This window comes from Narcine bancroftii, chromosome 9 (genome assembly GCF_036971445.1).
Source record: "Narcine bancroftii isolate sNarBan1 chromosome 9, sNarBan1.hap1, whole genome shotgun sequence".
In the NCBI taxonomy this organism is placed as follows: domain Eukaryota; kingdom Metazoa; phylum Chordata; class Chondrichthyes; order Torpediniformes; family Narcinidae; genus Narcine; species Narcine bancroftii.
The window spans coordinates 49,583,530-49,608,984 of NC_091477.1; the positions used below are offsets into that span (position 1 = coordinate 49,583,530).

Below are 25,455 nucleotides of genomic sequence, written 5' to 3' on the forward strand. Positions count from 1 at the left end.
TTGTAGTAGTTTTTGCATGTTCAAAATTCCATTTACGGCAAGCCAGTGACCATAGAAACAGAACACCAGCCCCTGGTCACTATACTGAAGAATCCCATTCATGCAGCACCAGCGAGGTGACAAAGGATGATGTTACGACTTCAAAAGTACAGCATCATCTTCGTGCATAAAAGTGGAAAACAAATGTACCTGGCTGATCACTGTCTCGAGCTCCCAGGAGTTTCACAGTTCAGCAAGCTGATGAGGAAGACAACTTTGACATGATGACAGTCAACTGCATATCCTGTTCTCACTTGGAGGAGTTAAAGAGACATACAGCAGATGACACAACCCTGCAGATGCTGAGCTCAAACAGGAGTTGTTCCAGCAAACATGGTGGTCTTCCACATGCTGTTCATCCATATTTTCCTTTCAGAGAAGAACTAACTATTGAAGATGGGGTCATTATGAAAGACCAGAAAACCCGTCATTCCTAGGTCACTACAAAAGGAGTACATCAGCATTATGCACAGAGGGCATCCTGGTCCAGAAGCTACTAAATGGAGACCAAGAGGCATAGTTGACTGGCCTACAATGACAGATGACACCAGCAAGGAGATTCAGTCATGCTCTGTCTCTAACAGCACAAAACCACACCAATCAAAGGAACCACTCCTCTTTCATCTAGTTCCAGACCTGACTTGGTCAACCGTGGCAACTGAATGGTGCTGTCAGCAGTATTTGGTGCCAGTGGACTCGTATTGTTAGGTCTGCTTTGTTCATGAATGAGTGAGTCAAACACCAGACTAAGTCGAAATCAAGGTTCTTTGTTCTTTATTGCCGGATTGTAACACTTGCAACTAACAGTGTTAGTTGGAGAAGGCGCATTCTGCCGTTATCAGCAAGTGGTGTTTTTTATATACCTTAGGATACGTACTTAGTAAATGATCATACCATGACATTGTCCAATGAATAAACTGTTGCTGTCCCTCTCTGCTAGCCTCCTGCACATCAATTTGTCATCCCCACTCTTATTTTGAGAGTACAAGGTCACAACTGCATCTTGTTACGGCCCAGCACTGGGTGACTCCCTCTACATTCCCAGCTCATGATGTTTTTACCTAACAATCCCTCCTTTGTCCTCTTTAGAGGACAATCTTGCCCTGACTACGCTACCACCACGTTACATTAGTTCGCCTACTATTGCCAAGCTCTATACGGGCTCTGTTCACGGGGTTGTCCGGCTGGCGGGCGAGGGCTCCCCTCAACCCTCCTTTGCATATACCCCCCATCCGTTTCCCCGATCCCATTGCCCGTTTACAAGTTTCATTCCCATTTGCCCCCAAGCAAATAACTAGCTAACCCCCCAAATACAAGTAATTACCCAGGTTAACATATAGTCTACAATCTATTTCATAATGTTTGTTCTACAATCTATGTTATAATATTTGTGTTACAATCTATTTCATAAACCCTCCTCCCCGTCACATTCTCCATCAGACTCCAGATCGATCTCTGCAACTTTTGACGCCTCCTGTGATGTGAGATAGTCCCGCTCCGCAGCCTGCATAGCTTGATATTTCGGAGGCAGCTCATCGTGGTTGGCAAAGGCTCTCTCAATGGTCCTCGTGACCAGCGTTCGAATGCATGGAATACAACAACAGCCACAAGTGATAAAAATCGAGACAGAAATGAACAATCCTAGGAAAAGTTGTCCTAACATTGTGCCCCATCTCCCAAACACTCCCTGTAACCAGGACAAAACAGGGTTAGAGACTCCAGATTGGGCTTTTAATTCCTTCGCCAATGCCCTAAGTTTTGTCAGCCCCTCAGTGAGTGATCCATCTGGCCCTGTGTTGTTAGAGATAGAAGTGCAGCACAGATCTCCAAACATGGCACACACTCCACCTTTTTCTGCTAGGACCATATCAATCGCTATCCTATTCTGAAGTGTCATAAGGGAAGTCTCTGACAGTTGTTGGTGTACTGCCTCAACATCGTCCCTGGTCAAATTTGCAAGGCGCTGGACATTATAGTGAATTAGGTTGATCCTTTTTACATTTTTATTTACTGTGATGGGAAAAATTGCACTAAATATAGGAAAACTTTCAAACCCAGCTGCAATCTCATCGGCTAGTTTAAATTCGTTCGGTATATTCCGGGCTTGGCCAATTGCATCAATCCATACCCCGTCAGGGTTCCTTCCTCCTGGCCCAAAGAGTCCAACACTCCTCCTTCTTCTCCACATCCAACCCTCTGTGTGGTGCAAAGCTAGGGCATCCTCGTCCCCCTCCTGCCTTTCCACAATCAGGACTGGCGCATTAAGCGTTACGAGAGCACACTGACCATTCCAGTTAGAGGGGAGCCAGTTATACAGCGCTCTCCCTCCGCAAAACCACCAAATATCTGCCCTAGCCTGGGTCAACTGTGTTGCACTACTGCTGCCTGAGAGATCAACATGAGTCCTGCACGAGCCACTGGGCAGCCAACCCATGTGGAAAGCGTGCGCAGCCATGTTATTATTGGTGAAGCAAGTAACATTACTTATGCCCATGGATCTAAAGATAGGAGGGGCCACATTAGCCGGAGCTATGGGAAACGCCCGTTCCCATGTCAGACACCTATTCAGTGGGTTAGATTCTGACATTAGGTTTAAGGCGCAGTCCATAGCATCTGTCTCCTCAAAAATCGATCTGCTCATCCGTAACAATGGCCTTCCTCGGGCACAGATCCAGCAGTTCCCATACCCTGCCTGGTCCGCATATTTACCCATCTGATCTATCCAGGAATTTGTCTCATCTATACCTGTCTCAATTGCTATCTTCTCTCCCCTGGACAGCTTCGTACTGTCAAATTTTCGCACTGCCCCCTCTGTCGAAGTGGGTTTAGGTATGTCCTTTGTGTAGGTTTGTAAGTCGAACCTCACCACTCCCCAAGGATCTTTTCCACTTACAGACACTCCAATCATCAGGTAGAGGAGGTCTCCGACACCATGTTCTCTCCCTGTGCCCCCCTCGCATGTCTTAGAGCTCCATCCCTTCATATCCCACGGGTTGTTCAGCCCTGCTTTTACTGTCAAAATCAGGGGATTCTTTCCTTCCATATTATGGGTCACAGCACCACGTATCAGGGAGATTTTAGTGAAAAAATTATAATAGGGTCTGCTAGACCCTCTGTTAAGGGGTTTTCTTATCCATCTAGTGTCGGGTCCTGTCCACCACCAAACCTCACCCCAAGACGGACATACATTTAGGCCCCACTTAGGATATCCTCTCTGAAAGTTACACATGTAAACATCATATCCTCTCCAGGACGCCTCATTCCTACCACACGCTATTACACTGCATAGATCGAACTGGAAGGTCCTATCCCTGTCTTTGTCTATCTTCAGAATAACTTTGGCCCCGCAAGGATCTGAGCTACTCTGTTGACTTATTTGGCATCCCATCAGTAGGAATGCCCATAGGGCCCTTTGCATTGTCCACATTAGTCTCATCAATTTTTCCAAGACTGGCTACTTGCTGTTTTGCCTTGGAACAAAAGGCGAAATGATGCCAATTATTATCCCCTGGTTTGTCAATTCTTACCGACCTATCTGTTACGGCGGTAACAGTGTATGGTCCAGACCACCTAATTTCAGTCCAATGTACTTTCCCTGGTTTACGGATATACACCAGGTCTCCCTCCTTCACTGGAACTCCTTCAGTGTCCGGGTTCTCCTTATTTGCATTCGCCACCTGTTGTGAGACTAAAGCAACCATATTACCCAGCATCTGCATATAATGGTCCAGTTCCACTTCCCTTTCTTCCCACAACTTTACCCAGGCTGGATCAGTTTTTGGACCGGGCATGGGTCGACCCGTTAGAATCTCGTGCGGTGACAGGAAGGTATCTTTGGCCTTCTCTTGACGCATAGACATCAGTACTAATGGCAATGCCTTGACCCAATTCAACCTGGTCCCACCCAAAACCTTTCCTAATTTAGGTTTTATCGTCCTGTTTGCCCTTTCTACCAACCCCTGGCTCTCAGGCCTATAGTCACTACCGAAATGGTGTTTGATCCCTAAGTATTCTTCAACCTGTCGGATCAGCTCATTCTTAAAGTGAGACCCATTATCAGAGCATATCCTGCTGGGGACTCCGTAGCGGGGTATTAACTCGCGCGTCAGCCAGCCTATTACACTATCCGCATCTTCCCTCTTTGTTGGAACAGCCTCCACCCACCGTGAGAACCTATCCACCGCCACCAAGAGATATCGGTAACCTTCCTTTGTCCTAAGGTCAGTACCCATATCTGTATAGTCAATATAGATCTTTTTCCATGGGGCTGTCGGTACTGGAAATCGTAAAAGCGGGTGGGGTAAGGTGATCCTTTGGTTATGCCCATTGCAGATAGCACATTCAGCTCTAAAGCTGTCAATGTGCTCGCGTAAGTGGGGATTCCACCAATGTTGTTTAAGCGTATTATAAGTTTTGGTGGCACTAATGTGAGTCGGCCCATGTGCTTCTTCAAATAATAACGGAAGTAATTGGCGGGGGGCAACTATTGTACCTATTGGGGAGCGCCAGACATGTACTGTCTGATTGTCATAGATGATCTCCTGTCGTGTAGCACCGCGTTTCATCCATTCCTCTTTCTCTCTAGGGCTAGCTATTTCCTGTATTTCTATCAGGTGCTCAATATTCGGTGGGGGTCCCTCTCCCTCCTTTTCTGTGTGGTCACTCAACTTGCTACAATTTTCCCTATTCTCCAATTCTTCTTTCCTGCCATGGGACCTCAAAATCATCCCCTGTATAGGTTCATGATAACCAGTAACCTGTTTGGCTGCCCTGTCAGCCGCCGTGTTTCCCTTCCCTTCCTTCGTGTTTTCTAGGGAATGGCCTGCCACCTTAATTAGGCTCAGAGCCCGGGGAAGCATGACCGCCCTGACCAGTCTCCGTAAAACCAGATCATGACGGACGTTTTGTCCGGCTGCAGTCCGAAAATCCCTTCTTATCCAGCCTGGTGCTTCAATATGGACTGCACTCCAAGCATACGCAGAGTCAGTATAAATGTTAACCGTTTTACCTTCACTCAGCTCCAATCCTCGTATGAGCCCTATCACTTCTGCCAATTGTGCTGATGCCGGTTGGGGGATGATAGAGGACTCTACTAGATAGGGTGCATCATCCTCTCATCCTACCACTGCATATCCCGCCACATTACCCTCTGAATTTCTGTGGCAACTCCCGTCTGTAAATAACTCCCAATCCACCTCCTCCTTGGGCTCCTCAAATAGCTTCTCCCTCAGCTTGGAATCTATCTTGACTCTTGCTACACAGTCATGCGTTTCCATCAATCCCGAGTTCAATCCCCTAGCCATGTTGGAATAGTTGTCCCTTGGCGACCTGAAGGTGATGTGGGGACCCTTAAGGGCGTCCTCCATCTTAATGGATCTGTTTGCCGAGAAGCTGAAAGCATTAGACATTAAAAGGGCTGAGACACTGTGGTCTGTATTAATGACCAGGGGATGACAGAGGACAATATGTGCGGTTTTTGTATCATTCTAGCTACTGCTGCGAGATATCGGAGACATGGGGCCTTTCCTCTTTCTACATTGTCTAGTCTGTAACTATAGTAACTCAATACCTTCCTTCGTCCTCTATCTCTCTGATACAGAACTGAGCTAACAATGCCCCCAGTTTCAGCCATGTCCAAGTAGAATTCTTTACTATAATCCGGATTAGCCAGGCTAATCGTTTTCCCCAGTTCCTGTTTAACACGCAGGAAAACCGCCTCGCGTTCTACATTCCACCTGACTGGTTCCTTAAGCCTCCGGTGACCTATCTCTGTGACCGTTTCCCTCAAACCCTGGGTCAAACTCACATATCCTGGGACATAAGTTCGACTATATCCGCAGAGCCCCAAAAATGCTAGCATGTCTTGTACTGTTGTAGGTTTCCGATAACCTAGTATCGTTTCTCTATGTGCCTCGGACATGGCCGTACCATTTTTACCGACGAGTCTCCCTAGGAAAGTTACCACCCTCCTTCCGATCTGACATTTCGACCTCTTTACTTTAAACCCAGCCTCACCTAACCCCTTGAGTAAAACCGCTGTCCCTATTAGGCACCCGTGTGCCATTCTCCCTGCTAATAGCAGGTCGTCTACATACTGAATCAGTGTAACCTCTTCTGGGAGCTTCAATTTCATTAGGATTTCACTAAGGGCCTGATTGAACAGTCCTGGACTGTCCTTATAACCCTGAAGCAATCTAGTATATGTGTACCGATTTTCTTGGTAAGTGAAGGAGAACCAGTCTTGGCACTCCTCGGCTAATTTTAAGCAGAAGAATGCGTTTGCCAGATCAATGACAGTATAGTATTCGTGCTCTGGACTCAGAGCCCTAAGTGCAACGTATGGGTCTGGGACTGGTCTCCCGATGGTCTTCGTAGCAAAGTTAATTTCCCGGAGGTCGTGTACCATCCTCCAGTCTTTTCTACCCGGTTTGGGGACTGGCATGATGGGCGTGTTCCACATGCTGTCTGGTGCTGCCCTCAAAACCCCCGACTCCATTAACCCTCCTATCGTTCCTCTAATACCCTCCTCCTGACTGGGCGACAAGCGGTAGTGTTTCCTCCATATCGGTTTCTGACTGGGGTTGGCCAATTCCAGAAATACCTCCCCTTTTATTGCTCCCACATCATACGGCCCCGTTGTCCATATTTGTGGGCTCAGATCAGAAAGATATTTGTCTGAGTCCCCGTGATCAATATTTTCTCCTTTTATGGGTCGGTCTCTTTCTACTTTCTCATTCACTACCCGATCCCATGCTTCAATATTCAGTCTGACAAATTTCCCTCCCTCCGAGGTGGAATATCCTGGGATTTCTGTCTGCCTGTAATTACACCCCATCGCTTCCTTCACCATCAGACCCAACTGTCGGGCGTGGTGATCTTTGGCAATTCCCAAGGTTACGTGTGGCACACTTTCTGCTCCTAAGCAGAACCACTCCATTTGTTCTTCTGTCATGACAACCATAGCAGCTATTCCCTCCTTACCCACAAAGATAAATGGACAATGTATCATTTCTGTCTTCCCTTCTTTTAGAGAGTCCCACCTCTCCTCATACTCCTGGTCCGGGTGGATGGTATAGTTTAATGTTACATGCATAGGATCCAGTGGATATCGGTAATCCCCATACTGAGGAATACTGGCCCTCCACTCAAAAAACTGTTTAATCAACCCTGGGCCTGGTTCATCATACAGTAGTCGACTCCAGAAAATAATAACCTCCACAGAGTCTTCTGAAGCATTGGCTGGAGTCATTACTATAAACTGTCCTTCCCTTTCTGGTGTGTCCCCCGGGTATGTTAACCGAAGGCACTTCTCAGAACATTGTATAATTATTCCCAGTTTAGTAAGAATGTCCCTTGCCAATAAATTAATGGGGCAACTTGGCACAACCAGGACAGGTGCTCTAACCCTTTGTCGTCCAAATGTCATGTCGATGTTATCCGTATAGGGCTGTGTTTCCCTTATCCCGGAGAATCCTATTGTAGATAATGTTTTGCCCGAATATGTGCTCCCTGGGGGCTGTTTAATCACGGTCGTAACCGCTGCCCCTGTGTCAATCATAAATTCAATTTTTTCTCCATTTATCGTCCCCCAAATTTTCGGTGGCTCCCAGGGAGGCGTGATTTTTGATTCTCCAGGGTCCCGTCAATAATCAAATTCAGCACCTTCCCAAATATCGTCATCACACTGGGGTGCCTGGACTTGTTGATCACTCTGCCATCCCCCAATTTTCTGGGGCCGATCAAAGTGTCCACCCCTACCCCTTGCTTGTCCTCTAAAATTTCCTCCTCTTCCTCTATAGCCTCTAATAGAGGGTAATCCTTTTCCCCTTCCTCTCCCTGCCTCTGGACAGTCCCGCTGGTAGTGTCCAGGATTTTGGCAGTGCCAGCATATGGTATGTTCTCCTCTATACATGGTACTTAGGGGTCTTTCCCAACCATTCCTTACGTGGGGTCCCGGATTTATCACTGGCCCCATGGCCTGTGGGACTATCTGTTGGGCCGCTAATTTAATCCCTATTTGTTCTATGGGCTCTCATCAATTTATCGGTTGTCTTGTCCTCTCCCTTCTGGGATGCACTTTCTGACTTAGCCTGCTCTGATTGACGATGTCGGTTGAGTGCATGTGTCAGATGTCTTTTCCACAAGTCCTCTGACATCGCCTCTAATCCCACAATGTCCCTTAATTTTGCTTGAACCGGACCAGGCAGTCCGTTTATTGTCCCATTACGAAAATGAGCATTTCCCAGGGGGCTGTGGTCAGGTCTTTCTCCAGTCCCTGTCTCCCATAAGTCCCATGCTCGAGAGAGGTACTCGTGCGCAGTCTCCCCTTCTTTTAGTTGGAGGGTTACCAAGGCGTCCAAACTATAGGGTGTAGGGAACGTTTCTCTAAGTGCTTCCCAAAATCTATTTCGAATTGAGTCAAATCCTATTTCATCCCCCAATTTACTACTTCTAAGGATTCTCTCTATTTGCTTCAGGGCCCCTTCTGCCTTTATTTTTATCATGATAGTTCTGACATCTGCGAGTGCTAATTGTTCCTTACAGGTTTCTCGCTCAAAACAAGAGATCCATGGACCAGCCCCATTACTCAATGGAGGAAGTTTTTTCATTAGACTCTCTAAGTCCATTCGTGACCAGGGTACATATTTTTGATTTCCCCGCCCCGTGATCAGCAATGGGCATTGAGGTCTCAATTTTGGGGATTTCTGTTCCTTTTTTACTCTTGGAATACATCTATTTATTTCCCCCTGTTCAGACACCTTTTCGTCACTACTGTCACTGTCCCCGTCAGGTTCTGATGTCTCAGAGTCAAAGGTATATCGTTCACGCTCGTCTCTAAGATAATTTTTTCGGTCATAGTCTAGTGGTTTCACGTCTTTCTCTTTCGTCCTAACTATGTCCAGGCGGGCATGTCTACTCTTCTCCCTCCTGAGTTCTTTTATGCTACTTTCCTCCCATGGTGGGCCGTATCTCGTTTCCTCATCTGTACTACACTTTTCGTCCTTTATTCCTATTACTGTTCCTCCAGTTTTGAGTTCTGCTGAGAGTGTTGTAGTTATCTTTTCCATTTCTTTCAATACACCTACCATTAATTCTTTTTGTTCCTTGCTGGTCTGCCCCAGCACATTCACATCTTTGTTTAAGTTTTTAACGTTATCCTGAACCTTTTTCATGTTCCTTTTCTGCGTCTCTAAATCTTTTTCTATTTTCTTGGATTCCACGGGGGTCTCGACATCTATTACTCCCCCTTCTATTTTTAGTAAAGGGGCCTGTACCTTGTCTGACGTGTCCCTATTCCCGATGTTCCTGTCATGTCCCAGTGTTTCAATATCTGGATATAAGGGACGTGACTCTTGGGTCCCGTCTGGGGTGTCAGGGGTACCTTGTGACTCCACATATGCATAGGGCGGGGGTCTACAAGCTATTTCTACAGGGGCCATAATAGGTGGGTTATCAGGGAGATCAAATTCTTCGAATATAGCTAGGACATCGCGGTACTGCATCTCCTTGTCTCTCATCTTTTTTTGTGCAGACTCTCGATTAATGATTTTCCTTTCTATGTCCCGTTTTGCTTCTTCCAGCTTATCTAAGACTCTACGTTTTAAAATTTTGTTTCCCTCACCTGTCAGGAACATCTCATTGCTCCCAGGTAACCATCCCCTCTTCCTCCAACGATCTACACATTTTCGGAGAATTTTTTGTTTCTCCAATGCCACATTACTGGTATTCCGCTTTCCTAACTCCTGATTAATTTCCTTAATAACTTGGTCAAAGGTCTTAGCAGGCAACTGTGTAGCCATTGCTGCGGGACCGTTTCCTAATGCTTCTCTTAATTTAGGTTCTTGTCCGTTAAGAGGATCTATGTTAACAAAAACCGCCTTTAAAAATGTCTCCTTACAGGCCGGATGACAAAGGTTTTTTAGCGAAACAGTCTCCAAGCCTGTTTCTCCGGTGGACCTCAGACTATCCTGTGTACTCTGAATGCCTGTCTTCCACTCTCTTTTTTCCCAAAGAGGTCGGAAGGTTAGGTTACAACTAGGAAACCAAGTTTCTGGGGTATATTTTTGTCCAGTTTCCCTGTACCAATCTATGAATTTACGTAACTTTATCTCCTTGGTGATGCTGGGAATACCCTCATTTAACTTATCAAAAATACTTCGAATAAACCGGGTGTCTCTTAAGATTCTGTCAACTTTTTCATTGATATCTCCTACCTGATCCGGACACAGCTTTTGCAGCCTTTCGTCGTCGTCCTCGTTCACCAGGCAGGCGTCCCTGAGTACTCTTTTTGTCGTCTCAAGGTCTCTTATGTCCGCTGTGGTATTCCACCACAGCGAATTGGGGAAATAAATTCTTAAGTTTTCAAGTGTACAAACATTATCATACCTACCGGACATTTATAAGTGAGTCTTTATATACAATTGAGACCAATAAGCCTGAACCTTTGTTTTCTTTCAAAGCCCAACCTTCACGTGGGAGATTTCTCCTCTTAATAACCAGTTTAGGGCAGAAAACTCAGGTCCCCAATTGTTCATAGACCACCTTCTCACTCTATTGGACTTTGCAACGACACAATAAAGACTTTTTAAACTCTAGTAGTTTGTCGGCGAAGCACTTATCAAATGTCACTCAACCACCTTATCAAATGTCTTTCTTCTCTCTGTAACCACTTACGTGTTACAATCCCGGCAGGTGACGACCTTCAATTATGGTCGCCTAATTTGTCCGATCTCCAGTTCTTACTGACAATCATAAAGATTTTAAAAGAGAGAATTTTGTTAAAACAGGCTTCTCTGGACCTTTTTATCAGCCGGCTGAGATGATTGTCAAGAGAAACAGAAACCGTCGTCCAGTGTCCACTCACCCATCACGTCGGGGTCACCAGACTGAGTCGAAATCAAGGTTCTTTGTTCTTTATTGCCGGATTGTAACACTTGCAACTAACAGTGTTAGTTGGAGAAGGCGCATTCTGCCATTATCAGCAAGTGGTGTTTTTTATATACCTTAGGATACGTACTTAGTAAATGATCATACCATGACATTGTCCAATGAATAAACTGTTGCTGTCCCTCTCTGCTAGCCTCCTGCACATCAATTTGTCATCCCCACTCTTATCTTGAGAGTACAAGGTCACAACTGCATCTTGTTACGGCCCAGCACTGGGTGACTCCCTCTACATTCCCAGCTCATGATGTTTTTACCTAACAGTATTCAGGCTGGTATGAGATTGACTTTCTTCGTGATGTTACCACAGCAACAGTCATCACAAAACTCAAGAGGCACTTTTTGGATCCTGGAGCACCACATGTCCTTATACCAGACAATGCCAGACAGTTTACAAGCCAGTGATTCAAGGACTTCGCCATACAGTGGGACTTTACTCCTGTCACCAGCAGCCCAGAGTATCCCAAATCTAATGGGTTAGCTGAAAGAACTGTCCACAGCACCAAGCAACTCATGGAGAAATCTCAGAGATGGAACTGATGTTTCCCTCAACCTCCTAAATCTCAGAAACGTGCCACGAGACACAACGCTATGGTCTCCTGCACATAGACTAATGTCAAGGCAAACACGCACTACTCTCCCTGTCTCAAGCAAGCTACTTGAACCTCATATGCAAACCCACAGGAGGTAAAATCCCAGCTTCTCAAAAGATCAAGCCAACCACTTCAGCCTTTAATGTAAGGACAGGTTGTCAGGTTGCAGACCCCACAGGGCTACAACTGGACAGGCATGGTAAAGGAGAGTTTCAAGGAGCCCAGATCTTATCTTGTTCACTCAGCAGGAAAGATTCACAGGAGGAATCGCCGACACATTCAACCCGTAGCCCAGCCTGCGCCAGCCCAGCCCAATCGAAGTGTCACTGACTATCAGGATCCTGGTCCTGGGTCAAAAGACTACAACACTCCCATGTGAGTAGGACCAGAGAGGATGGACACTGAGCGGTTTCAGGTTGAGGTGCCTCCAGCTGTGCCACCCTCAAACACAACTGAAAATTTGTAGAGAACACGTTCAGTTCGTGTTGGTAAGCCAAATCCCAAAGACCGAGATTGAGTCGTGTTTTACAGCGTATATATTCGTTTGGCTACAATAATTGATATTCATATTGTTTACATGTAGCAGAGTGTTTTCTTCTGTTTTTCACCAAATATGGTTGTCATTTCAGTTATTTAATGCGTCTGCTAAATATTGGTCATTCTGTGGCACTTTGTAAGCACTGAAGTTTCAAAAGGTAATTTTGTCATGGTGTGAAACATGAGCTAAGAAAAAGGGATTTAGATCAGTCACTGTGTTTATATCCAGGTTACTGGGGGATTCTTTATGCTCGTGCACTCCAGTGGCCATGTTCTGTTACTTTGCATCCTTGATGTAGATAGTTAAAAAACTGGGCTTGAAGTTAATTCACTTGGTTTTCTTTTATCTAAACTCAAGGGAGTTACTGCACAACAAATAGATTATTTGGTCATAATGGTATGGCTGTCTCGGTGTAAATTGGCCACTAGCTTTCCTACATTGCAGCTGTGGTTTCACTCCAGCATGCAGTGGGAAATGGAATAAACACTTCAGCACATTCTGTGGTTATGAAAATTAGAGTGGAAGTGTGATTGTTTTCACTTAAGTGCAGCAAAACAAAATACTTCTATTTCATGCCTTGTTGGACAAAGCATTGTGGAAAACTCAGTCATGGCCTGCATTATCTGCAAGAGCATAAAGGAGGGTGGAATTGGCCCTGTGGACACTGGAATTTGTATGAAGTCTATTGGAATTCATCAGCAGATGTCCCTTTACACACAATTAAAGAGAATGCGCAGGATGGAAAAATAATATGAATCCCGTCAGTCACCTTATTTACATAAACTTATTTTCTATATTTCAGCTATTATCATTCTTAATATATTTCACTTTTCTAAGGTTCAGTTAGCTAAATTTTATTGTCATATTTCCTCTAAATGTGAAAAATGCAGAACTGAAGAAGGAATGCTTTGGCTATGTCCTTCTCTCTTTTAATTTCTGGCAAGGGCTTTCACTTTATCTTTAGTTTTTAATATTACATGACTCCTAGCCCTTTCATTACTATCTTTGGAGTGAGTGGGGCCAGTGGATTTAATATTGACTTCTTCACAATCCCATGTAGTGACTTTTGATTCCCTCATTGCAAGGAGGGCCCTTTCGCTGAATGGAAAGATGCTGTCCCTCCCACTCAGACTCAATGTCTGTTGGATGTGATGGCACGTTTGTCTCTCGAAAAAATTTGGTGTTCTACGGCTGTAATGGATCTTAACTTTCTTTCTCTCCTTTTCTCAATTATTATCAACATTTGTAGATTAATTATCTCTGCTTTTCTTTAATGAACCCATGGTTATTATTAGTAGTAGTGGACTCCTTAACTTGGTCAGTAAAAAATCATTTTTTTTCTTTTACATTTTTCCATTTAATAACGTGGGTTCATATGTATCTTGTTGACTGTTACTTAATACTTGTAACTTGATATTGACTTACTTTATCATTATTACCATATGTATCTTTGTACTTGCATAGATTAAAACCAATAAAAAGATTGAAAAAGAAAGAAAATATTTATCATTCTTTCTCCCTTTTGTTACAAAATATTCATCATAAATGAATATTGTAATCCATTTAATGGACAAGAAATCTCTGTGCTTTAAAAAGTCTTCTGTTAAGTCAACCAAGTGATTCAAGACTGAACATCTTGTGCCATTTTACCTCTGTTTTCCTTTGCATCCTCCAGAGGGTGTCAGGCAGATGCCAGAGATCTTGGAGCATTATTGGTAGAACTGGAGCAGGAAAGAACCAGGGAATTGGGCTCTAGTTGCTTGGGTGGGTGGTGGTTGGCTGTTTGATTTTGACTTGGACGTCATGGGTGGTGGTTGGGTTCAACCCTGGGTTTACTCTGGGGGAGGAGTGCTTGTAGGGTTGGGGAGAATCCATTGAAAAGAAGAAAAGTTATTGGCCGTGAAGGGTCATGGTTGTCCGGAGAATGCCCAACAAAAGGAGTTCCTTGGACATTGTGGAGTTCTTGGTCTTTTGATGCTGAAAATAGGGTGCTTTTAACATAGGAAATTAAAAGAAAATTGACCTGTATCTCGTTGCAGAAATAATTCTAAATGTGAAGGTGGAATCTCAATTTGAAAATGAATTTCCAGATGGCATGATTCCACCTGATGGAAATTACATTTCAATCTGGAAAAAGATCAATTGAATAGAGAAAATATTGGATTGTATATCTGAATTTCAAGGCCAATGCTTTTCACAGGACTACATTGCCTGTCAATTCTATCCTCTGAATTAAGCCCTAGTGTTTAGTTTGCTTTTATTAGTCTCATTAACTACTGCATTTGAAATGTGTATAATTAAATAGAGAGATGCTTTTATTCATAGATTCAGTTTAAATTCTCACATTGCAGGTGTCGTCACTTTTTTCCTACCACCAATATGTTCTTACTTATCTGTCCAAATTAATTTACCAAACATATCTTTGTTCTCCAAAGCCTTTCATGCCTCCTTTCAACATGTTTCTGTTCTTCTTGATGTTGATTACCCTTAATTTGTTTTCACTGGAAAATAACACTTCATCCTTGTTAATGCAGAATAATGTGCCCATTCTATGAGAAAACAAATGTCTCCTAAATTTGTCACTGTCCTCCTTAGTTTTGTCAATCCGTACCAACCAGCCTCAAGATGATATTATCTACACCTTAAATAATTATGATTTCTGATTTCAGTCCAACATTTTAACAGAAATTACAAGCAGTTTTGGTCTTATCATTTATTTTAAGAACACATTTTATCTGTCACTTCAAATTTTACCTCTACTCTCTTTTCTGCCTTGGTCCACTCAGTATTCATTTTGATGCATGTTCCCTAACTGTATGCTTTTGTTTACTAACATTTCATCTCTATTAAACATCTACATCTATTGAATTGTCATCACTCTCTCTGCCGCTGTTCAAATAATTCAACAAGGATGGTCAAGCAAGACTTCGGTTTTTAAGTCCATGTGAACTGCTGTATTTTTGAAGTCTATTTGTAATTCTATTTTCTTTGTTAACTGGGATTCTATTACTAGAGAACTGATATTAATTATTAGTTATCCAGCTTTTTACTTCTAACTTCATATCACCCTCCAGTCCTTGATCTCCACATTCTTTGAAAAATAATACTTGATACAGGCACCCTGTCTGAATTTATATAATATACATGTGTAACCCATCCCAGCAGTTCATTAAGGTTTTCATTTCTTTATTTTAAGTGCAGACCTCTTCTGATATTATCTTCCTGGGCATGTCTCACTGTCAAATACTGAAACAAGATTACAATTGCCAAAATAAACTGTAAGTCAATAGTGTTGTACAGGCATATAAATATAAAAGGTCACACATAGGAACTGGCTGCTATGAAGTGGTAAAAAAATGAGAACTTCTATGTGGATGATTTGGACACCAGAAACATACTAAATTACTACTGAGCTATATACCTTCTTCAGGCAGAAGGATGCTTTCAGTGATAGTGAGAGAAGACGTAAAGGTTCCATTATTGTCACGTAATACTATATTTAGAATGTAACATACATGAAATTCTTAACTTTGTCTACCATAAAGAAGACAGAAAGTTGCCACTTTGTCTAGTGCCCCTCACAGAAATAAGGCACCATCCAGGAACGAACTCATGACCCATAGTGTTCAAGACTAGTCCTTTAACCATTGAGCTATCGGAGCCCCGTGGGCGGAAATGAGAATGTTAGCAGGATCAGATAGGATGCATCTGAGGAGAACATTGCAGGAACATTGGCCTTAATCATGCAGAGTTCTTTGGACACACGGTGGACCACTAGAGAATGGAGGATGTTACTTCTTATTCAAAGAAGGGAGCAAGGATAAGGCCAGTTTAAATTCGGTTGTAGAAAAGCTTTTGGAAACGTAATAAGTTCTTAATTCACAGTTGCCTGAGGGAATGAGGATTAATTAAGCAAATTAGCGTGGATTCTTTTGGGAATTTCTTTAACTAATTAAAGATGATGGATGAAAGTGAAAAGAGAGATTTGATGGAAGTCTATCAAAAGATGAGGAGTCTGGAGAGAGAAGGTTAGTGGAAGTGTCAGATTAGAGGTAACAGGTAAAAGGTAGGTGAGATACAAACCAGGCAACATGGGTTGCGGGTGAAAGGGGAACATGAGGGGGATCTTCTTCACACAGAGTGGTGGGAGTGTGGAACGAGCTTCTAGCTCAAGTGGTAAATGTGGGCTCAATTTTAACATTTAAGAAGGATTTGAACATGTACATAGATGGGAGAGGTATGGAGGGCTATGGACTGGGGGCAGAAAGGTGGGACTAGGCAAAAAAATGGTTTGGCAAGACTAGAAGGGCCGAGGTGGCCTTTTCCTGTGCTGTAATTGTTCTATGGTTCTATTATTACAAGCCCAGATGACTCCGAAACTCAGCAGCAATAGATATTCATCAAGACAAAATGGTTACTTAAACAAAAGTTGCTTTTAATTATCTTTAAACATGAAAACAGGATTAAACTTTAACTTTATTAACCTAGCTTAACCCCCTTCTAATTCTAAGTGGATGTGTGTGTAAGTTTAGAAAAGTTATTTGATTCACAGTCCAATCTCACTTCTCATTCTTCCAAGTTTACAGGTTGTAGACAATTCTTATACTGTGCACAGAATTTAACATTTATGAAGTTCACTAGGCTTTGGTGCTTGAAAGGTAATGGTTACCTCTCAGGGTGGTTCTTGTCAGTTTTCAGAGGGAGATTTGTTGTTCACTGGACACCTATAACTGATGTACTTCTATCAGTCATTCCAGTGTCTTGCTGAAGAAACTTGTCCCCTCTGGGTTCTTCAGATGATGACCTCTTTCTTTCAGGTCACCACAGAGTTCCTTTTTGTTTCTCTTATTTCAAGTGAAACATTAGGCAGCCAGTCCTCTCTTCTTGTATGAACCACAAGGGCTTTGATCAGGCTGAACTAAGCACTCACAACCTGTCTGCAAAATGGGGTTTTCCACAAGTCTTCCAGCTTGTCCTGCTCCAGCCCCAGCTGCTCTCTCTCTGAAAAACAGCTTTTTTTTCTCTCTGCTTGCAAAAACCACATGACCCTCTTACAATAGCAAACTGTACTCCAGTCAGCCTGCAACTCCGGACCTAATCCTCCAAGTTCTTTTTGCTTTTTAATACAACAATTATTAGTGAAGTCTCTTGGGCACTCCCCAAAGCTTTTGCAAAGGTCCTCAGAGCCATCCTGTCTGGCTTGAGCAGAGCTCCAATATTTTAAATTAGATCTGTTTTGAAGTGTTTGTATGTGACCTACACTAAAAGAAAACCTGCCACACTTTATTTCCCAAAATCATATCTATATACAATATAAAATACAACATATTCTGTCACACTATGGAAAGAGAGTTAAAAGTGAAGTGAGGTGTAACTTTGTTATGCAGTGTATTTGGGATGTGGAAAGCACACACTGCAGGTGTGGTGAAGGCAGGCTCTACTCTTCAGAGGGAACTGGATAACATTCGATGGAGGAAAAAATAGCAAATCTATAGAGTAAGAGCTGGCAGATGAATCTAGTGATTTGTTCTGATAGAGAGCCAGGTGGAAGGTCAGCTGAATGGCCTCCTGTCATATAATCATTCACAGATTCTCCTGTCTCTTCTAAACTGATCTGCCCTCTCCTGATGCTATTATACACCACACCCATTCCAAGTACTTTGTTTACTTTTTTCTCCTTCCCTTATTCATTCTTTATCATGATGTCTCATTAACGTTTAATTTTTTTTGGCAGAATATGCCCCACAGAGTACTTTAATGCATACAGATACTAATTGGCCACACTTATGATCCAGCTGTCCTTGACCTCCCACAGGGATCAGAAAGCTAATTACATTGTCTTTGACAAGTCTATACTTTGGGAACTCCAATTCCTTGCGGCTGGTTAAAACACTCCTGGTTTTGGCATAATTGGTGGGGGGGTTGGTGTGGTTGTGACTCAAAGAGTCGCAGCTTCTCTGTCAGTTGAAGCACCAAGCTTGGACTTGTGTTTGGGATATGATAGCAGGTTGATTGCCAACTGGGGAAAGAGACCGCGATCTGCTAATTTGTGACGCTTATGAAAGCTTGTGGCAATTTTATACCTTGCAATTTGATTTGCTTTGGGTCATAAGGGCCATGCTGCTTCTCTAAATTAAAATTAAATGCAAGTTACTTTGAAAAGTTAAGGTATTAATTGTTTTCTTAAAAAATTGCAACACAATTAGTGCAACGCTATTACAGCGCCAACAACAAAGGTTTGAATTTGCCTCTCTATGTAAGTAGTTTTTATGTTCTCTCTGTGTCTGCATGGGTTTCTCCGGGTGCTCTGATTTCTCTCACATTCCAAAGACATACGGGATTAGAGGGTTAATTAGTCACATGGGTGTATTTGTGAGCAGCACAGGCTCAAGGCCTGTTACTGTGGTGTATCTCTAAATATTAGAAAAAATGTTATTTTGAAAGAAGACCAATTAAAAAATGATTAAAACAATAAATTATCCATCACAGGCATTGGACCTACCATTTCTTTAGGCATACAATCAGTAATTACCTGGTAAACTAAGATAATCTATGTTTATTTCTGTTCAGGAAGAATATTGCTGTGATACATTTTTCTTGATGCTGTCTTCAATTTCTTCCAATCATTCATTAATTTAGAAGGTTCTGATTGGAATATAATTCCCAATAAGTAATTTTACAGAAGTAGAATGGCTTTCATTTTTAACCTCGCAAGATTTCATTCATATGCTCAGATCAGACAATCTCATGTTTTTAAAAAGAAATCTCAAGCAACTCTTGGAGTTTGGATCGTCCTGGTCAAAATTTCTCTCACCCTTGTAATTGTGAGCATATATTGGCGCAGAGTAGAGGGCAGATCTCATGATGGAGACCAGACCAAAGTACACGCCACTTCATAGATGGGCATGCAGCAGGATAGGGTTAGTAGACGCTTGGGAACAGATGAGATCAGCAATTCTAACACCGACTTGACCACAGAGTAACCCACCCTGCAGAGTGTTGTGCACAGTTCAGTCTACAGCACAAATATTGCACTCACCACACATCTTAAGATCTTCAGGGGTTTCCTCCAAGTTTCAGCTTGGATTTGACTTGTGCTGTAATCTTCAAGAAAACTGAGGTGGGGAAGAAAGGCTGAAATAGAAACAAAGAAAAATGCTGGAAATGCGCAGCAGGTCAAGAGAGAAATGAAGTATGAATGCATAATCAGAGAACACAAATGAAACATTGTAATTTTAATGGGATTCCCTCCTACTTTTCCGGATTATCCACTATGGTCAGAACTTTATAGATCAGCAAATAAAATGCCAGTTTGATTTTATTTCTGATTTGCAGTTGCACTATTCAGAAGGGAATCTGTGGAGAAAACTTGTGCAATTGTTTGTACTCAGTATGTCCATATTCGGACTTTGATTCTTGTGTTTTTATTATTCCTAGCAATTTTTAATTTTGAGGCCCGGAAGGATCCGCATCTCTCCCTATGCATTGGAGATGCAGTGCAAATCATGGAAAAGTGTGAAGGTAAAGTCACTGGCAAAGAAGATATAAAAGCTCGATGAATAATAATGCAAGGAAGGAATAGAAATGAAAAATCAATGCACTGTGTGCTGTTCATACTCTGAAGGGAAGTAAATATTTTCACAGTGAGACTGCTACATAGCAATCATGATAGAGGAATCTAATTGTTCCAAATCAATTCTTTCCCTTGACGTTCACACCAGAGCTTTTCTTATCTAGCAAGTACTTTTCCTGCCAAGTATTTCCGTACATGAAGAGCAAAGTAAACAGAAAAGGTTACATGAAAAACAAATCACAAAAATTGAGTAACACAGATAGGGGGAGAGATAAGCTAAATGGTCTTTGTCCCAGAGCAGGGGAATCTAAAAATAGAGGGCATAGATTTAAGTTGAGATGGTCTAGAGGGACTTTTTCTTCACACAGAGGGTATGGGAAATAAGCTGCCAGAGAAGTGGTAATGTTGAGAAGACATTTGGACAGGGAGATAGGCAAATTGGGACAAACACAGGCAATTGGGACTAGTTTCAATGTGTAGAACTCTATGACTCTAATAGATTGCAGAAAAATATTGTGTCCTCGCATGATTAAATAATAAATTGAGCTTTTAGACTGTGAATGAAACCACAAACCTGGGAAAGAACATCCAGAAGAGTAATTGAGTAATTCAGAACAGAAACAGACCTTTGGCCCATCTCATTCATGCTGACTATCACAGACCCATCGGACTAATCCTCTTTACCAACAGTAGGTCGCTGTCCACCTGAAATGCCACATTCCCGGAGTCCTCCGCGTTGTATTTCTTTATTTCCCCAAGAGACGGATAAACTGTACCACTCACCCCAGCCTGCAATTATCCAAAAGAAAACAATGGAATTTTATAAATACATTAAGCGGAATATACACACGGACTGCAGATGCTGTCATGTGAAGCAAAATGCAATCTGGGCAGTGGGTTGAGTAGCGTCATTGGGAGAAAAAGAACGGTCCATATTTTGGGCTGGAATCCTTTATTAAGACTGATAATGTAGAAAAGAGAAGCTCAAGTAAAGAGATGGGGGAAGTTGGACAGAGGCCCATATGAGGTTAGTGAAACAGGGAGAGGTGAGGCATGATGGACAGAGGCAATAGATTGAATGATGCTAGAGAAAGGGAAAGAGAGGCAAGAAAAACAAAGAGGTCTGGTGGAGGAAGATGAATCACACAAGGTGGGGTGGATAATTAGAAAAGGGGAATAAATATCATATATATGTAAGACCAATATATACAGGGAAAGTTAGACAACCACACAACACAAGACAGATAGGAACATGGATAAAGTTGGATGAAATTTACTGGAAAGTAAAGTCCTCCTTTGGAACGTAAACATTGATGTTGCCTATCTAGCCAATAGTCTGATTTTGTACCCTGAGTTTTACTCATGTTTATCTTTCCCATAGGCTGGTATAAAGGATGCTTGATGAAAAACAAATCACAACTGGTAAGGAAATACCATGTTTATTTTACATTTTAGCTCCTGGATTGGTGTTGCTTCTCTTTTTTTTGGAATGGGCTAATTCCTGTGTTTTTGATTTATGCTTTGGTTCAACTCAGTTAATGATGAAAACAATTTTGTCAAGGATTGCATTTAAGTAATGCAGAGAATGCTGAAATGTCAAAAAATGGTTCAAGAGAGAATGACATTTGCAATATTTCAAATGCAGCCATGCTTGAACGACTTGTAAATGCCATAATCTGGTTTGCCAAGACATGTAGCCAGATGGCAGGCAGGATATTGTTGAAATTACCCTCTATCTGCACGCTTCTTCCTCACTTGGAGCAGGAGTCCTCACACTCCATTCATGAACCCACAAAGCTCATTCAGAAAACTTTGCAATTTTTCCAATGTGGCTGATATTATGTATCAACTTTGTTTTACCTCACACCACCGAAATATTCAATCTAATTTAAGCAATCACATTACAAGCTTCAATTCAGAAGTCCTTGGCTGTAGTTTTCAGTTGTTTCCTGTAGATGGGTATGTTTCATCAACTGTCAACCAAGACATCGAGCAAATCTTGTTAGAATAACAGATTACTCTTTTCAGAGGTGACAAATGCCTGTTAAAGAACATACAAGACAAACAGTGATTATTAAGAGAGCAAAATCTTCAGTGGAGATGTTAATCTTCAAGCATTAATTTACATTTCACACTTACAAACTTATATCATAGGATATACACCTGTCCTAGTCTTTTTAACAAAATTAGGTTGCCAAATATTAGTAGAACAGTTACTCTCTGCTTGAGGCAAACGAATGGTTTTCCTTTCATAAACAATTTATTGTGAATAAAGTCAATTTTTGGTTCAATTCATTGTTCAAATCTAGAATTTCAATCTCTTGGCCTTTCCATTTAAATCTGTGCTTAGTTTTGTTTCCAAATATTTTGTGACTACATCTTTAACATTAACCTCATCTTACACCTGCTAAATGAGGTTGACTGAATTAAAACTGTTATTCCGTTTCCTCCCATGAGCAGAATGGCGATTTTAAGGACAGTCAAATCAGGCTTAGGTTTAATGTCGCATATACTAAGTGCAGTGAGAAAGCTTGTTTTGTGAGTGGTCCAGTTAGATAGCCCATCCCATACATAACATCCTATCTTTCTATGTGGAGAAAGCTCATATAGGACAGCTGCTCCAAGGGGTTTTGAAACAATTCATTTGTATTGACTCCTTACTTCTCCAGATCAAAGGTCACTACATCTTAGCTAACATTTCATAGTCATCCTGTGGTCACCAATCTGTTCTGTGTTATTACATCTAGAAAGATAAAATGCTGCAACAGAATACATTTGTTAAAGGTTGGAAAACAAGCTCATGCGGGGATTACAGTGTTGAAAATGCATCGTGATAATGAACCTAACCCTTTCCTCAGTATTTAGAGGCATAAGCATTTTACACCATTGATATAGGCCCTTCAGCCCAACCTGTCTAAGCTGACCAAGCTAGTCGCATTTGCCTGCACTCAGCCCATATATCTTTCTTACCTTTCCTATCCATGTACCTGTCCAGATGGCTTCTAAGCATTACAATTCTACCCATCTCTACCACTTTCTCTGGCAGCTCATTTCATATACCCACCACCTTCCGGGTGAAAATTTTCCAATTGTTCTATTTACTATTCCACAACTCAATACTTATATTGAGATGTATTAAAACATCACAGAAATTGGTCATTGCATCTATTAATAAAGATTATACTTGTTTTGCAGGGCGTGTTTCCAGCATCATTTGTCCACGTCAAAGAAGCGATCATTGAGAAAAGAGGGTATGAATTAGAAGTGGTCTATTAATGTCAACGAGCAACACCTTTTGAAACTTTCACTTAAATTGTTGATTGTAAACCCTAGTCCAATTACAAAGAATACAGCAATTGATAATATTAACTTGCATAAAGATTGCATTTGCTTTTGTCTGCAGTGGTCCTCCTTCATTGAGAAGGGATTATTACAGAGCAGCAGAGAAACCAGAACTGTTAGAGGGTCTAAGCAGGTTAGCAGCATCTGTGGGAGGAAGTGGTCGGTCATGCATCGGGTAATTTCCCGTCACTGCCCCCAACCTGATAGTCCTCAACCGCACATCACCCACTTCTACCTCCTAGCCAGAATTCACAACAGAACTGCCCTGGCAGGTGCATTGTTTCTGACTACAGGTACTGCTGCTCCATTGAGATTATATCCTCGTATTTTGGCACCATCTCGTTCCCTCTTGTCCAGCCCCTTCCCATGAGCATAGTGGGTCACTACTCACACTCTCCACCTCTTCGATAAATTCCATTTCTCCTGCTTAATTTTCACTCTGGATATGCACTCCAAATCTCCATTGGAAAGACCACAAGGTCTTCCACTCCTTTTATTTGTATGTAGCCATTCAGTTCCCATCTATTCAGCTTGTCAGAACTTTTCCTTCCACTGAATATCTGATCTTTTGACTCTTCCCATTTCCTTAAGATCCTGAATGTAGCCAAGGGCACGTGTGCGAGGCCCAGCGACGACAGCCTTTTCGTCAGATTTGTGAAGCAGGCCTTGTTTCCACCTCATTTTGACCTATTTTCCATTTTTACTTTTCTCTCTAACTTTCCTCCCTCCCAGTGGTCTGTCTCTCAACCTGTTTCTCCCTCCTTCCCCAATTATGACTGATACCTTATCACCTCTCTACCCACACACCCTTTTTCCTCATTGTTATATTTGTTAATACCCCTTCCTTCCTGAGTCTCGATGAAGGGGTCCTGACTTGAAATATTTACTGACCTTTTCTACCCATGACTCACCGAGTCATTGATGGCTTTGAGAGCTGTGCCTTTTACCTGAGAGTTGGAACCTGTAATTGTGCTGCAGGTTTCGAGATGGGAAGTTGTCATTGTCTACTAGATACAGCATCCCACTTTGAGATGCATTTCACAATGTCCTCCACTTCATAATGGAAGTGAAGCCACCAAGATGGATCGTTCAGGAATAGACCACACAAGTATTAATGATGGAAATAGACAATTAATAACTGATACAGCCTTGTATCTTTTACTTTCAGCACTAGCTCATTTATAGAACTCTTACATAAAGATTCCCTCTGAGTCCTTGAGTCAATATTTTTAAAGCTTATTTTGCTGTCAGCAAGCGAAACATTTATGATTGATCTCTTCTTCCCCCTAAACTGTACGATTTACAAGCTGTTTCAGAGGACAGTTGAAAATCATGATTAAATCTGGAGTTTTTAACAATAATAGTACTTTCACTAACTTTTTAATTCCATATATATTTAATTATTTGGATTTAGATTCAAAATATTTTCCCTTGGTCAAGCACACACATCTCTTTCCACTAATTCCAATAACTTAGCTGTAATATTACCCTTTAGTATTATGAGTTCTTGAGTCATACCACATGATACAGGCCATAGAACCAGGGAACACCACAGCATAGTAACAGGAACCTTTGGCCATTCTAGTCTGTGCCATACCTTTTTTTTTGCCTAGTCCCACTGACCTGCACCCATTCCATAGCCCTCCATACCTCTCCCATTCATGTACCTATCCAAATTCTTCTTAAATGTTAAAATTGAGCTCAAATTCACCACATCAGCTGGCAGCTTGTTCCACACTCCCACCATTCTCTGTGTGAAGAAGTTACCCCTCATGTTCCCCTGAAACTTCTCACCTTTCACTCGTAACCCATATCTCACTTACCCTCAGTGGAAAACTCTGTCCATCTCCTCATAATTTTAAACACATCTATCACATCTTCTCTCTTTATAACCATATACAGCACAGAACAGGCCAGTTTGGCCCTACTAGTCTATGCCGGAACAAATCCCCACCCTCCTAGTCCCACTGACCAGCACCTGGTCCATACCCCTCCAATCCTCTCTCCTCCATGTAATTATCCAGTCTTTCCTTAAATATAAATAATGTCCTTGCTTCAATCACCCTTTGCGTGAAGAAATTTCCCCTCATGTTCCCCTTATAATTTTCCCCCTGCAATCTCAAACCATGGCCTCTGGTTTGAATATCCCCCAATCTTAATTGAAAAAGCCTATCCACATTGACTCTCTCTGTCCCTTTTAAAATCTTGAACACCTCCATCAAATCCCCCCTCAAACTTCTACGCTCCAGAGAAAAAAGCCCCAGGCTGCTCATCCTTTCTCTGTAACTCAAACCCTGACATCCTGTCAACATTCTCGTGAACCTTCTTTGCACTCTCTCTATTTTGTTTATATCCTTCCTATAATTCGGTGACCAAAACTGCACACAGTATTCCAAACTTGGCCTCACCAATGCTTTGTATAATTT

General features: G+C 42.2%; 3 protein-coding genes across 3 annotated transcripts in view; 1 reads left to right on the forward strand and 2 right to left on the reverse strand.

Moving 5' to 3' along the window:
* The window catches only part of LOC138743573 (dedicator of cytokinesis protein 2-like), a 699,740-nt gene that overhangs the window by 62,434 nt on the left and 611,851 nt on the right, over positions 1–25,455 (forward strand). Inside the window, exons 3-5 of the mRNA XM_069899077.1 lie at positions 19,552–19,635; positions 21,069–21,109; positions 22,883–22,938. Of these exons, the coding sequence (XP_069755178.1) occupies positions 19,552–19,635; positions 21,069–21,109; positions 22,883–22,938 (181 nt within the window). The remainder of the gene's footprint in view (positions 1–19,551; positions 19,636–21,068; positions 21,110–22,882; positions 22,939–25,455) is intronic.
* Positions 797–10,325, reverse strand: LOC138743569 (uncharacterized). The gene is made up of 2 exons (XM_069899073.1): positions 10,254–10,325; positions 797–3,727 (listed from the first exon to the last, which is right to left on the reverse strand). The coding sequence occupies exon 2, from the start codon at positions 3,473–3,475 to the stop codon at positions 1,445–1,447; it is 2,031 nt and encodes a 676-aa protein (XP_069755174.1). The 5' UTR covers positions 3,476–3,727; positions 10,254–10,325; the 3' UTR covers positions 797–1,444.
* LOC138743568 (uncharacterized) lies at positions 8,034–19,249 on the reverse strand. The gene is made up of 2 exons (XM_069899072.1): positions 19,154–19,249; positions 8,034–10,354 (listed from the first exon to the last, which is right to left on the reverse strand). The coding sequence occupies exons 1-2, from the start codon at positions 19,158–19,160 to the stop codon at positions 8,046–8,048; spliced, it is 2,316 nt and encodes a 771-aa protein (XP_069755173.1). The 5' UTR covers positions 19,161–19,249; the 3' UTR covers positions 8,034–8,045.